At 35.7% G+C, this 12,338-nt stretch overlaps 1 protein-coding gene across 1 annotated transcript in view; it reads left to right on the top strand.

Annotated features, from left to right (window-relative positions):
* OTOGL (otogelin like) overlaps positions 1-12,338 on the top strand; it is a 156,867-nt gene that overhangs the window by 63,229 nt on the left and 81,300 nt on the right. Inside the window, exons 24-26 of the mRNA XM_049782954.1 lie at positions 4,752-4,859; positions 6,215-6,353; positions 10,973-11,107. Coding sequence (XP_049638911.1) covers positions 4,752-4,859; positions 6,215-6,353; positions 10,973-11,107 — 382 coding nt within the window. The remainder of the gene's footprint in view (positions 1-4,751; positions 4,860-6,214; positions 6,354-10,972; positions 11,108-12,338) is intronic.

Raw genomic sequence — 12,338 nt, 5'->3', positions numbered from 1 at the left:
CCTTCTGTCTCCCTATTTTTGGGTCCTTTTGTTGAACACTTTCTAGTTCTATGAGCTGTGTCATTAAGCTACTCAGGTAAGCCCCTTCTTCCTTCCTGATGTGTGCTTGCAAAGCTATAAATTTTCCTCTCAGTACTGCTTTTGCTGTGTCCCATAAGTTCTGATAGTTTGTGTCTTCATTATCATTTGTTTCCAGGAACGTTCGATTTCTTTCTTGATTTCATCTCGGACCCACTGGTTATTCAGTATGAGGCTGTTTAACTTTCAGGTGTTAAAGTTTTTCTTTTGTTTCCCTTTGGAATTCACAAATAATTTCAGAGCCTTGGTCAGTGAAGGTAGCCTGCAATATTTCTATCCTCTTGATATTATGGAGGTATGTTTTATGTGCCAGCATGTAGTCTATCCTGGAGAATGTCCCATGTACATTGGAGAAGAATGTGTATCCAGGTTTCTGGGGATGAAGTGTCCTATATATATCCACTAGGCCTCTTTCTTCCATTTCTCTCCTTAGGTCTAGTATATTCTTGTTGGGTTTCAGTCTGGTTGACCTATCCAGTGTTGACAAAGTCGTGTTGAGGTCCCCCACAATTATTGTGTTGTTATTGATATTATTTTTCAGATTTGTCAACAATTGTATTAAATATTTTGCTGGACCTCATTTGGTGCATATATGTTTAGGAGAGTGATTTCTTCCTGCTCTACGTACCCCTTGATTAATATAAAATGTCCATCTTTGTCCCTTTCAACCTTCCTGAGTATAATGTTTGCATTATCTGATATTAGTATGGTCACTCCAGCTTTTTTCATGGGTGTTGTTTGCTTGGATAATTTTTCTCCAGCCTTTTATTTTGAGTCTATATTTGCTCCGACTATTTAGGTGCATTTCTTGTAGGCAGCAGAACGTTGGATTGAGTTTTTTTTTTTTTGATCCATTTAGCCACTCTGTATCTCTTAACTGGTGCATTTAGTCCATTGACACTGAGAGAAAGAATTGTCCTGGGATTTAGTGCCATCTTTATATCGAAATTTGGTATGTCTTTTGGTTAGTCTTGTCTTAAATTAGGTCTTTCATTTTTTCTCTTAAGACTGGTTTTGAGTCTGTAAAGTTTCTGAGCTGTTTTTTGTCTGTGAAACCATGTATTCTTCCGTCAAAATGGAAAGTAAGTTTTGCTGGGTACAGTATTCTAGGTGAAGCATTCATTTCATTCAATCTTGTCACAATATCCCACCACTGCTTTCTGCCTTGAGTGTTTCTGGTGACAGGTCTGCTGTGAATCTCAAAGATGCTCCCTTGAATCTAATTTCCCTTTTTGTTTTTGCTGTTTTCAGAATTCTTTCTCTATCTGTGGGATACGTCATTGTGACTAGATGTGTCTTGGGGTATTTTTTCTGGGGTCTCTTTTGGTTGGTACTCTTCGAGCATGCAGGATTTGATCACATATATTCTTTAGCTCTGGAAGTTTCTCTTTAATGATGTTCTTGACCATTGATTCTTCCTGGAAATTTTCTTCCTGGGTCTCTGGGAATCCAATGATTCTTAAGTTGTTTCTGTTGATCTTATCATAGACTTCTATTTTCATCTGTTCCCATTCTTTGACTAATTTTCCCATTGTCTGTCCATTTGCTTTAAGTTTTTTTTCCAATCTCTCCTGCTGTATGGAATTGTTATTTATCTCATCTTCCATAGCACCAAATCTATTCTCAGCTTCTGTTACCCTGTCCCAGAGCTTATCCATTTTGTCATTCACTTCATTTACTGTTAAATGACTTGTTAGTTGACATGTTATTTCAGTTTGGAGTTTTGTGATTTCTGTCTTCATATTTTCTTGGTTCTTATTATTTCTTTTCAACTTGATCCATTCAACTTGAGCATCTTCCATATTGTTTGTCTAAAGTCCTTATCTGAGAGGTTGATTAGTTGGTTGGTCATTATCTGGTCATCAGAATTGTCATCTTCATTCTCTATGTCTGATGCTGGCCTGTGTTGTTTCCCCATTGTCACACTTGTATTGTGGGTTTTTCTACGTGTTGTGGTGGTATTCATTGGCTAAATGATGTATGCAGCCACACTCCTCTGGCTCCACCCTTTCTGGGTGGGTCGACTTGCCTCCAAGGGAGGGGAGTCCTCCTTGGATGAAGCCTCTCACAGGATCTAATCTTAGGCCTGAGCACGCAGCAGAGAAGACAGTCCGGAGAGAAATGCTGGAGAGAAATGCTGGGCTTCAGTGATCCAGCACAGTTCTTAGTGTGATTTTTTTCTTCTTGTTGCAATGGTGTTCTTTCCTTAGAAAGAGCACACGGCAGCTCCGCTTCACTATGCGGCCGTGCTCTTCTGGAGCCTCTTTTCAGCCCACTCCCAAGAGTTTCATGCAACAGGACAGGAGACAGACACACACAAGCAGCACTCACAATTTTTCATAGTTGGGCCCCACTGGGCAGGCATAGTTTCATAGATTTTCCCAGCCTAACCTACAGGTTGCTTTTAAACCTCAGTTATCTAATGTGTGTGTGTGTGTGTGTGTGTGTGTGTGTGTGTGTGTGTGGTGAGTGCTAGAGAGAGAGAGAGAGAAAGAGAGAGAGACTATGTTATTACACTACAGCAATTCTGTTCTTCATACCTTTCATTACACAGACTTAGCTAGCAAATGTGTAAACCTAATTTCTACTCTGGTGGCTAATAGCTTCTTGTACCACAGATATCTTTACTGGCCTCTCTTGCCCTTCCTTTTCCAATATGAGGAAGGGCCATGCACAGGGGGAGTTTCACTTCAGGCAAACAGAGCATCTATTCTTCCTGGGTGAGCACCCTTCCATAAGAGATTCCTGGACACAACACACACACACACACACACACACACACACACACACACACACACACACACACACTGAACAGAGGACAGAAGGCTTTGTGATCTGCTTCTCAGAGAATTACATGTACTGTAATGGTCCTGTTTGAAAATAAGAGGAGAGGAGTATCGTGGGAGTAAATTAATTTCTTCAGGAAGGTCACAGAAGGAGGTGAAAATGATAAGTACCCCAAAATAGGAAAATAAGGGCAGGTAGAAATCAGTGCCCAGAGGTTACATCTGAATGAGGGTACCTTCCCGTGTTAGGATTGATCCCTGGGCATACAAGGCACACACTCCCTCCCTTTGAGCTATCTCTCTAGTACGGAGTTTCCTCTTTAAAAAAATGTATCTACATTGGGGACCCTAGCAATGCCTCAGTGGGGAGGGTGTTTGCCTTGCACACCTGGGTTCATTCCTTCCATCCCATATAGTCCCTGAGCCTGCCAGAAGTGATTTCTGAGCACAGAGCCAGGAGTAACCCCTGAGCACCAATAAATGTGGCCTCCACCCCCCAAATAAAATGCATCTTCATAGCAATACAAACAAGTTAGTTAGAAATATATTGTCTCAGACAGAATTAGAGAGGCAAGATTTAAAAATTGTTTAGGAGATAAAATTAATGACAGAGTCTATTCCATTCAGGTATATTCTTCTTTGTTTAAATGAAAGGTTGGATTTTTATTACATAGCAATTAAAGGAAAAACATCAGAATACAGAAGTTAACATTTAATTTATATTTTTGGAAGTATAATAATACTGTCTGAATATTAAGATATATGTGCCCAGATTATATTTAGGACACTAAGGTATTATGTTACATATAATATTTTAATAATATAAAAATTAACTATTCTGAGATATCAGAACTATTTTATACTTTATGCTTATCTAGTATTTTTCCTGGGATAATATATTAGGAAGGAAAAATATTTCAAGGAATATAATATTAAAGTCTTGGTGCTAAATAATAAAGAATGTGAAACCTTGATGTACTAAATTTTATCAAGCACACCTAGAATAAACCTTCTCTGTTAACTTTAATAACTTTTGAATAAAGGGTATGAGCAAAAGTACAGTGGGTCGGGCATTTGTCTTACATGTGGCTTATCCAGATTCGATCCCGGGCACGCATATGGTCCTCAAGCCTAGAAGGAGTGATTCCTGAGTGAAGAACCAGGAGTAATCCCTGAGTACGTTGGATATGGCCCCAAACCCAAAACAAGCAAAGAACTTGTAAAATAAATCTTTGAAAATATTATTTATTTCATAGTTTATTTTGTTATTAGACTCCACAGACTATTTTCTTTTAAGTAGTAGATATTTGAGAAAAGAACTATTTTATGATTCTTTTCAGAATGATTCACTTTACCCAGAAATTTCAGATTTTTATCTCTTTTTAAGTTTTTCAAGTTATAAAAATAATTAAGATATTGTAAAATTCAGGCTGGAGTAGCATGCTTGTCTTGCATATTACTGACTCTGGGCTTGATCCCTGGCACCGAATGGCACCTAGAGATTTATGGGGAGATAACCCTGAAGGTCCTTGAGCGCCTAGGGTGGCCTGGGTCAGCCTTGATAGGACAGGGTCTGAGCACTCCCAGGGCCCACAATGAAATCAAATCAGTTAGCTGAGAAGCCCTGGGAACCTGCATCCCTCCCCATTAACCTATTACAAATCCAGTCATTACCTGTGACCTATTTATTACTGCCCCCTTACTGCCCACAAAGTACAATGTGTGAAAAAAAGAGAGAGAATGGCATGTACTTCTCAGTAGGTCAAAGAGATATGCTTATGGCAGTTCCAGCCAATAAAGATGATTTTGGAAAACTAAGAATACTGTTTCTAAAACTGACATGAAGCATTGGCACTAAATCCTCACATTTACCTCTTCACTGGAAAGTATGGCCGAGCACAAGGGAAAGTGCTACGTTCCTGAAAGCTGCCCATGTATCTGGAAGGACTGGGAGTATCTCTCTGGAGAAGTCATTGCTACGCCATGTTATACCTGGTAATGAGACTTGATTATTAAATTAAATATGGCAATGTGATTCAGTTATTCAAACAACCTTTAGGCGGTTGTTTTAGCTTTATACACTAAATTGACTTAGTGTAATTGACTTCAGAAAAAAATGGGAATCAAGATTGATAAAGATAAGATTTTAAGGGCATTCAGATGTTACTGGAAATTGCTGTACCTAGGAGAATCCTACCATTATTTTTATGTAATTTTAAATATTTCATGTGATTACTTATATATGTTATATTTTTTGATTATTTTAACCTTATTTTATGTGTCAGTCAAGACAAAAGTATGAAAATTATTATTTGACAATTTATTAGGAAAATATATTCCAAGTATGTGGGACTGGAGTGATAGTATAGCAGATAGGGCACTTGCCTTGCATACAGTCCACCTGGTTCAATTCCAAGCATCCCATATGGTTCTCTGAGCCCCAGATGGTTATCTGTGGGCAAAGCCTCAAATAATATCCCCTAAGCATCATTGGGTATGGCCAAGAGCAAAAAAATTAATAAAAGAGAAAAGAATAAAATAAAATAACAAATGTTCCAAAAAGAAATTCATGTTTAATGGAAGGCTTTCAATTTGGAAATAAGAAAAAGACACCCCATAAAAATAAATTGAAGTGTAATATTCTTAAAACATGTGTACAGATTATAAAATCATGAATGCTATAATCTCTGATGTCTTTGAGATGACTCCAATATAGAAAAAAATGTTCAGTTCTGTGGGTTGGAGCATATCTATTTACATTTTGTCATTCCCACCCTTGTTTTCACTATCACCCAAGAACCATTTCTGTGCTTGGCTATGGAGCTAATTTATTATATTCCTAGTGGTGTGGATGGTGAGGCCTTTCTTGGCTTGGCCTGGTGCCTACAACCTTTTCAGCCAGTGGGTCTGTAAGTAGCAGGGTAATGGGGAAGAAGTTCACAAAGCAGTCAGATGAAGTTTCAGGAAAAATCCAGCTTTATTACAAGGCCATAATTGCCATGTTCATATTTCTCACATGGCCTCTAAGCTAAGCTTTATTAAGCAGCCTCCATCAGCTGCCCAGCAATCACCCTTCCTGTGTCTAATCTCTCTCCCCTCCCTTCAGGCAACCCTTTAATTACCAACCACAGACCCCTTCCAGCTGAGGTTGGGTCTCACCATCCAGATGAGATTAGGCAGAAAGTGTCCATGCAGCAAATGTTATCAGAATGTAATGGTCAAAAATGTAAGGGCTATTATTTCAGTGAACACTATTATTTCAGTAAATACTAGCCTTTCAAAATTGATACTACTTGGAAATTGTTCGAGTCAAATTTCTTAGCAAGATAACAAATATTCTTTTCTAACAGTGTTTGTCGTCGAGGAATGTTCAATTGCACCTATTACCCATGCCCAGCAGTGTGCTCAATCTATGGAGACCGCCACTATCATTCCTTTGATGGACTGGAATATGATTATATTGGTGATTGCCAAGTATTTTTAATAAAGGTATGTCACAATCTCCTGAATACACACTTAAAGACTGCGCGGCCTTGTCATGTCAAATTCATATACCATTAATAAAATATATACAAATTCTAGCAATTTAAAACTAATATTTGACACATTCTTAAACTTTATTGTTTATAAGAGATAAGTTACATTTTTTTTACTGATGTGACCTGGATATGATCAATTAATACTTATGTTTTAGGTATACTTAAATGTGCCAATGTATATTTACTTATAAAAATAGAGTATACTTGTAGTTATTATATAGGATGTTCTTAAGATTAATAAATGCATACAGAATTTAGGTAGTGCTTAATATATAGCAACTGTTCAAAATAGTCAAAAAGCCAGAGACAGTACAGCAGGTAGGGAATTTGCCTTGTACTCGAGCCAACATGGGTTTAATCCATGGCAACCAATATGATCCCCTAAATCTGCCAGGAATAATTCCTGAGTGTAGAGTCAGGAGTAACCTCTGAGCATTGCTGAGTGTGGCTTCCAAAGAATAACAACAAATCCCTAAACCCCAGTCAAACTGTTTTAATTGACTTAATTTTGGTTAATACAAATATAAAATCAAATCAAGAATTGGACCATGAATTACTTGTGCTTACAGTAATTGAGTAATCATTCTCAATTATAGGCATGCTTCTTTGGTATTTTGGTATAATTTGGTATTTTGCTATTTTGCTTTGATAAATTCCTGAACTTATATATATGTTTAATACTTATAATTTCTGAAAGCATTTCAGTTTTCTTTATTCCAAATATCACTAATTCCTGAATAAAAATTTTAAATGAAAAAGTTTTAGAAACCCCCATATGATCCAGCTATACCACTCCTAGGAACACACACACACACACACACACACACACACACACACACAAAACAATTTAAAAATCCTTTCTCACACCTATATTCATTGCAGCACTATTTACAATAGCCAGACTCTGGAAACAATCAAGATGCCCTTCAACAGATAAATGGCTAAGAAACTTTGGTACATATACATAATGGACTATTATGCAGCTGTAAAGAGAGATGAAGTCATGAAATTTTCTTATACATGGATGTACATGGAATCTATTATGTTGAGTGAAATAAGTCAGTGGGAGAGAGATAGACACAGAATAGTCTCACTCATCTATGAGTGTTAAGAAAAATAAAATATATTTTGCAATAATTCTCAGAGACAAAAGGGAGTAAGGCTGGAAGGTCCAGCTCATAATATGAAGCTCACCACAAAGAGTGGTGAATGCAGTTAGAGAAATAACTACACTGACAACTCTAATAACAAAGTGAATGAATGAGGGAAGAAGAAAGCCTGTCTAGAGTCCAGGGTGGGGGTGGGGTGGGGAGGAGGTAGATTTGAGACATTGGTGATGGGAATGTTGCACTGGTGAAGGGGAGTGTTCTGTATATGACTGAACCCCAACTACAATCATGTTTGTAATCAACGTGTTTAAATATAGATATTAAAAAAAGAAAGTAGTAACTTAAAAATAAAGAACCTAATACTATTTTTTTCAGTATGGTACTCTGTGATTCACTTAAAATGCATGTTTTGTTTTGTTTCCCTCTGAATAAAGATTTTAATATTATAGCAAATTATCAGTAAGGTATTTTTGTTCATTTGAAGTTATTTAAAATTATTTTAGTACACACATGGAAGCACAGTGATACATAGTATTCTCTGAATATTGGTCCTTTTTGCAAAAATCTTTTTTGAGAGTTCTATAGGAGAATTTACTCATATCTAGGGATTGAATTCTGGTTGACTATTTGTAAAACAAGCATCCTATCTGCTGTTTAGCCCCATAAAAAAATCAGCCCCTTAAAAATAATGCTCTTTAAATCTATACAAGTAACAAAAGAAGTGAATTTCAAAATTAACTTTTACAGAAAATAATGTGGTAATTAAGAAATGTAAACTTATTTTTACTTGGTAATCTAAATAATGTTGATAAACACTGTAGAATTTTTTAGTTTTTAGTGTAAATAAAACTAATAAAAAGATAAGATATAACTGACCAAATATTTTTGATAATTCAAGAATTTTATTTGACTTTAGACTAAATAAGATAAATTAGTAAACAATGCAAACACATTTTCATGTTTTTTAAAATGCTTTCATATCAAAATATACATTTCTAAGTGTTTGAATTATTTTTTGCTTTAAGTTATCTTCTTGTTTGCATCATATGTCTAGTTATTCCATGACAAATATTTTTTGTGTTTATTTTCTGGAATAATTGGGATTCCCTTTGAGGAGCTAGAATAACTGCCATCAGCATTTGCTTACTTTCTACATTTTCTGTAGCACATTTGATTTTTTTGGTCAATTAACTCTCCTTCATCTTTACCTAATTACAAAACCCAGCCTTTGCTTTTATTCTACGTAATATATTTTTACAAGAATAAATTCATTATTTATTTTATTGGACTCTGTTGTAGATTTTTTAATATAATTCATAAATATTTTCCTTAAGTTTGGATTTATAAAAACTAATAATTAACATTATCTTTATGTATAATGTTATTTGACTTTCATGGTGAAGATGTGTTAAAGTGTCTCCACCCATAGTTTATCTTCGAATAGTGAATTTTAATTTAAATTTTTTTTGTGGTACTCAGGGCTTACTCCTGGCTCTGTGCTCAACAATCACTTCTTGTGGGCTCAGGGGTCTATATAGGGTACTGGGAATTGAACCTGGGTCAGATGTATGCAAGGCAAATACACTATAGCTCTTATATCTGTTCCATCCCAGAGTTGTCTTTTGTTTCATCTCAGTAAAAGAGACCCAGCTCCCCAACTGAATGTTCTGTTTTTGGGCCAATTGATGTGGGATATAAAAAAGTCTACCTGTGGCTGTGCAAAACACCGGCACTTTGAATTAAGAGGTAGATAGTATGACAAACATGTTCCATAAAATAATGCCTGAGATAAGCTGACACTTTCTGTTTGGTACCTTGAAACAAAGGGTTTTAGGAATTTATGTGGCACAGTGATATTGACCTTTCTCTCTAGTTTTGAGATCAGTACATATTATGTTGCTTAGCAACTTGTTAGCATTAACTCCAAACCTAATATTAACTTGAAATACACCAGAAAGGGAAATTATAGAAACATCACTCCTAGGAATTGATCTTGCTTCAAATCATTGCCAACATAACATATTACAAAGTAGCTTAGAGAAGAGATATACTTTGGGGGCATTTCTTATTTAATATAATGAGCAAATTTAACATTGTTGCAATTTCATAACTGTAATAAAAATGTAACAGCAGAAAGCTTTTCAGCTAGATTTTACCTCTTTCCCAGAGAAAGAGCAAAACAAAAATCCTCAGGTATTTTATTCTTCCTGGACAATCATCAATAAGAGCAATATGATTTATTTTCTTTTGTTTTCTGTTTTTGTTTTGTTTTGTTTTTTTTTTGTTTTTTTTTGGGCCACACCCGGCAGTGCTCAGGGGTTACTCCTGGCTGTCTGCTCAGAAATAGCTCCTGGCAGGCACGGGGGACCATATGGGACACCAGGATTCGAACCAACCACCTTTGGTCCTGGATCGGCTGCTTACAAGGCAAACACCGCTATGCTATCTCTCCGGGCCCATGATTTATTTTCTTTTCAAGAGCACAATGCCATAATAATTTTAATGACTCTGATTATCACCCTTTCAAAACTTAGGCAATGCTGGGGCCAGAAAAATAGTATGGAGGTAGGGTGTTTGCCTTGCATGCAGAAGGATAGTGGTTCGAAACCCGGCACACCATATGGTCCTCTGAGCCTGCCAGGAGTGATTTCTGAGCATAGAGCCAGGAGTAATCCCTGAGTGCTGCCGGATGTGACCCAAAAAACAAACAAACAAAAAACCCCAACAAAACAAAACTTAGGCAATGCTTTGCAGAAGAATTGTTTAACAAGAATCAAAAGCTCTCAGTTCCTATGGAGGAAGGAGAAAAAAAGGTGCCATAACTACATCCTAATTATTCTTTTAATACCATTCATCGAAAACCTTTCCCTAGTCACCATGTTATAGTAATTGTAATAATACTGGAATAATTTAGTTAAACTAAGAAACATATTGAGCTAGTGTTCATATTAATGATGATGTGAAGAACTAAATTGGAGGAGGAAAATCACCTGCAGACCGGTAAATGGGATGCAGATGAGTGTGGGAAGAATTGGTGGAGGGACAAATTGGTTGAGAGCATCTAAAAGATATTTTTAGTAGACTGATCTGACCTTTGATCTCCTGTAGTATCTTTTGTAAATTCTCCTGTATCATGACTATATTTGGACATGCCTTTATAAAATATGTTCTATTGAGTATTTATTATAAGGAGATGACTGATCAATTTGAGCTCTAGTTGTAAAATAAAAATATGTTTAGGAGAAAGATTAGCAGAAGATATGAGGTAAATGTTTAAAGAGATAGCAGTTTTAGTATTTTTCTACAATATTTTTGATGGGAATAAAAATAATTTTACTGCATTGACAATTTGTATTTAATTTCATTATAATTCATAAAAATGTTAGTATTTATGCATGTGAATAACAGCCAATAACAATACAGAATATACATTTATTTTATAATATTCTTGGTCTTTCAGAGTGCAGATGATTCAGATATTTCTGTTATTGCCCAGAATAAGAAATGCTTTGACAATGATATTGTTTGTTCTAAAAGTGTTTTGATTTCAATTGGGGACACTGAAATTTACCTGAATGATACTCCTTATAAACAGGTCAGTAAAATTTTTTAGAATTATTTAACTTGTCTAGAATGTATTAAAGATAAATGAGAAACAATTTGAGATATTTTTCTCAAGTGGCTATAAGATTTAGATTATTATATTTATCATTTATAATGGCTTTGGTATATTTTCTGTCCTCTTCTATTTATGCTCCTGTTCTACATACCTCAAGGCATCATTCTAACCTTTGGAACTACCAACTATTACCTAGATCATTTAAACAATCTACAAATAAGCTATCACTTCTAGTCACAGTTTCTCTTCATTTTCATTGCCAGAGTGGTCTCTATTAATTGGATCTAATCTTTCAGTCTGGTGCTTCCAAAGACTTTCCATTTCCCTCATTGTCAAACAGTAAGATCAATGTCCACCTCTTCTGACTCAACTCTTTCTGTCAAGTCTATGTTCAAGAATTTGGGACATTTATTCGTACTTCAGCTACTATAGGTACATTTTCTTACCTCTGAACATTTATAAATTGCTCCTTCTTGGATTTGCCCTCCCATTTAATTTACCAGTTTTTAGCTGAAAGTATATTGCCTCATAGCATTACAAGCTTCTTGTATGTACCATTGAAAAGTAACATGCATTTATTCTGTATTAAGGTTGATTGATTTCTAGTTATAAGTCTCATCATATCAGTCTGAGAGTTATTTCTTATTCTTTTAGTATGCAGTTTGGACATGTATCACACTTCGGTGAGGTTATTTGTATGACTGTCTTTTCTTTTATTCTGAGAAAAAATTTTAAACTTATTTATTGATTGATTGGTTTCTGGGCCATACCCAGCAATGCTCAGGGATACTCCTGGCTCTGCACTCAGAAATAGCCCCTGGCAGGCTAAGGGACCATATGGGATGCTGGGAATTGAACCATGTCCCTCCTGGCTTGGCCGCATGCAATGCAAACATCCTTTCGCTGTGCTATTAATTCTGAGAAATTTGTGATCACTATCATTCTTCTTAATCCTGTGTCCTTGGAACAGAATCAATTGATGAGCTAACTATAATTTATTCATTAATTCATTCATAATATCTACTTTTTCATATCTCAGTCAGAAAGTCAATTAGTGAGAAATTATTTTTGCACCCAAATGTTTCTAAAATCATTTTGACAGCATTTTAAAGTAATTACTGCTGTTTGGTTGAAACATCAGTGGATATTCATCCTTCAAATGTCAGTTAACAACAAGGTTTTGTTAAAAACAAACAAAAAAACACGT

This window comes from Suncus etruscus, chromosome 11 (assembly GCF_024139225.1).
Source record: "Suncus etruscus isolate mSunEtr1 chromosome 11, mSunEtr1.pri.cur, whole genome shotgun sequence".
Lineage (NCBI taxonomy): Eukaryota > Metazoa > Chordata > Mammalia > Eulipotyphla > Soricidae > Suncus > Suncus etruscus.
Note: the sequence above shows the minus strand (reverse complement) of the source record. Positions and strands in the feature narration are given on the sequence as shown.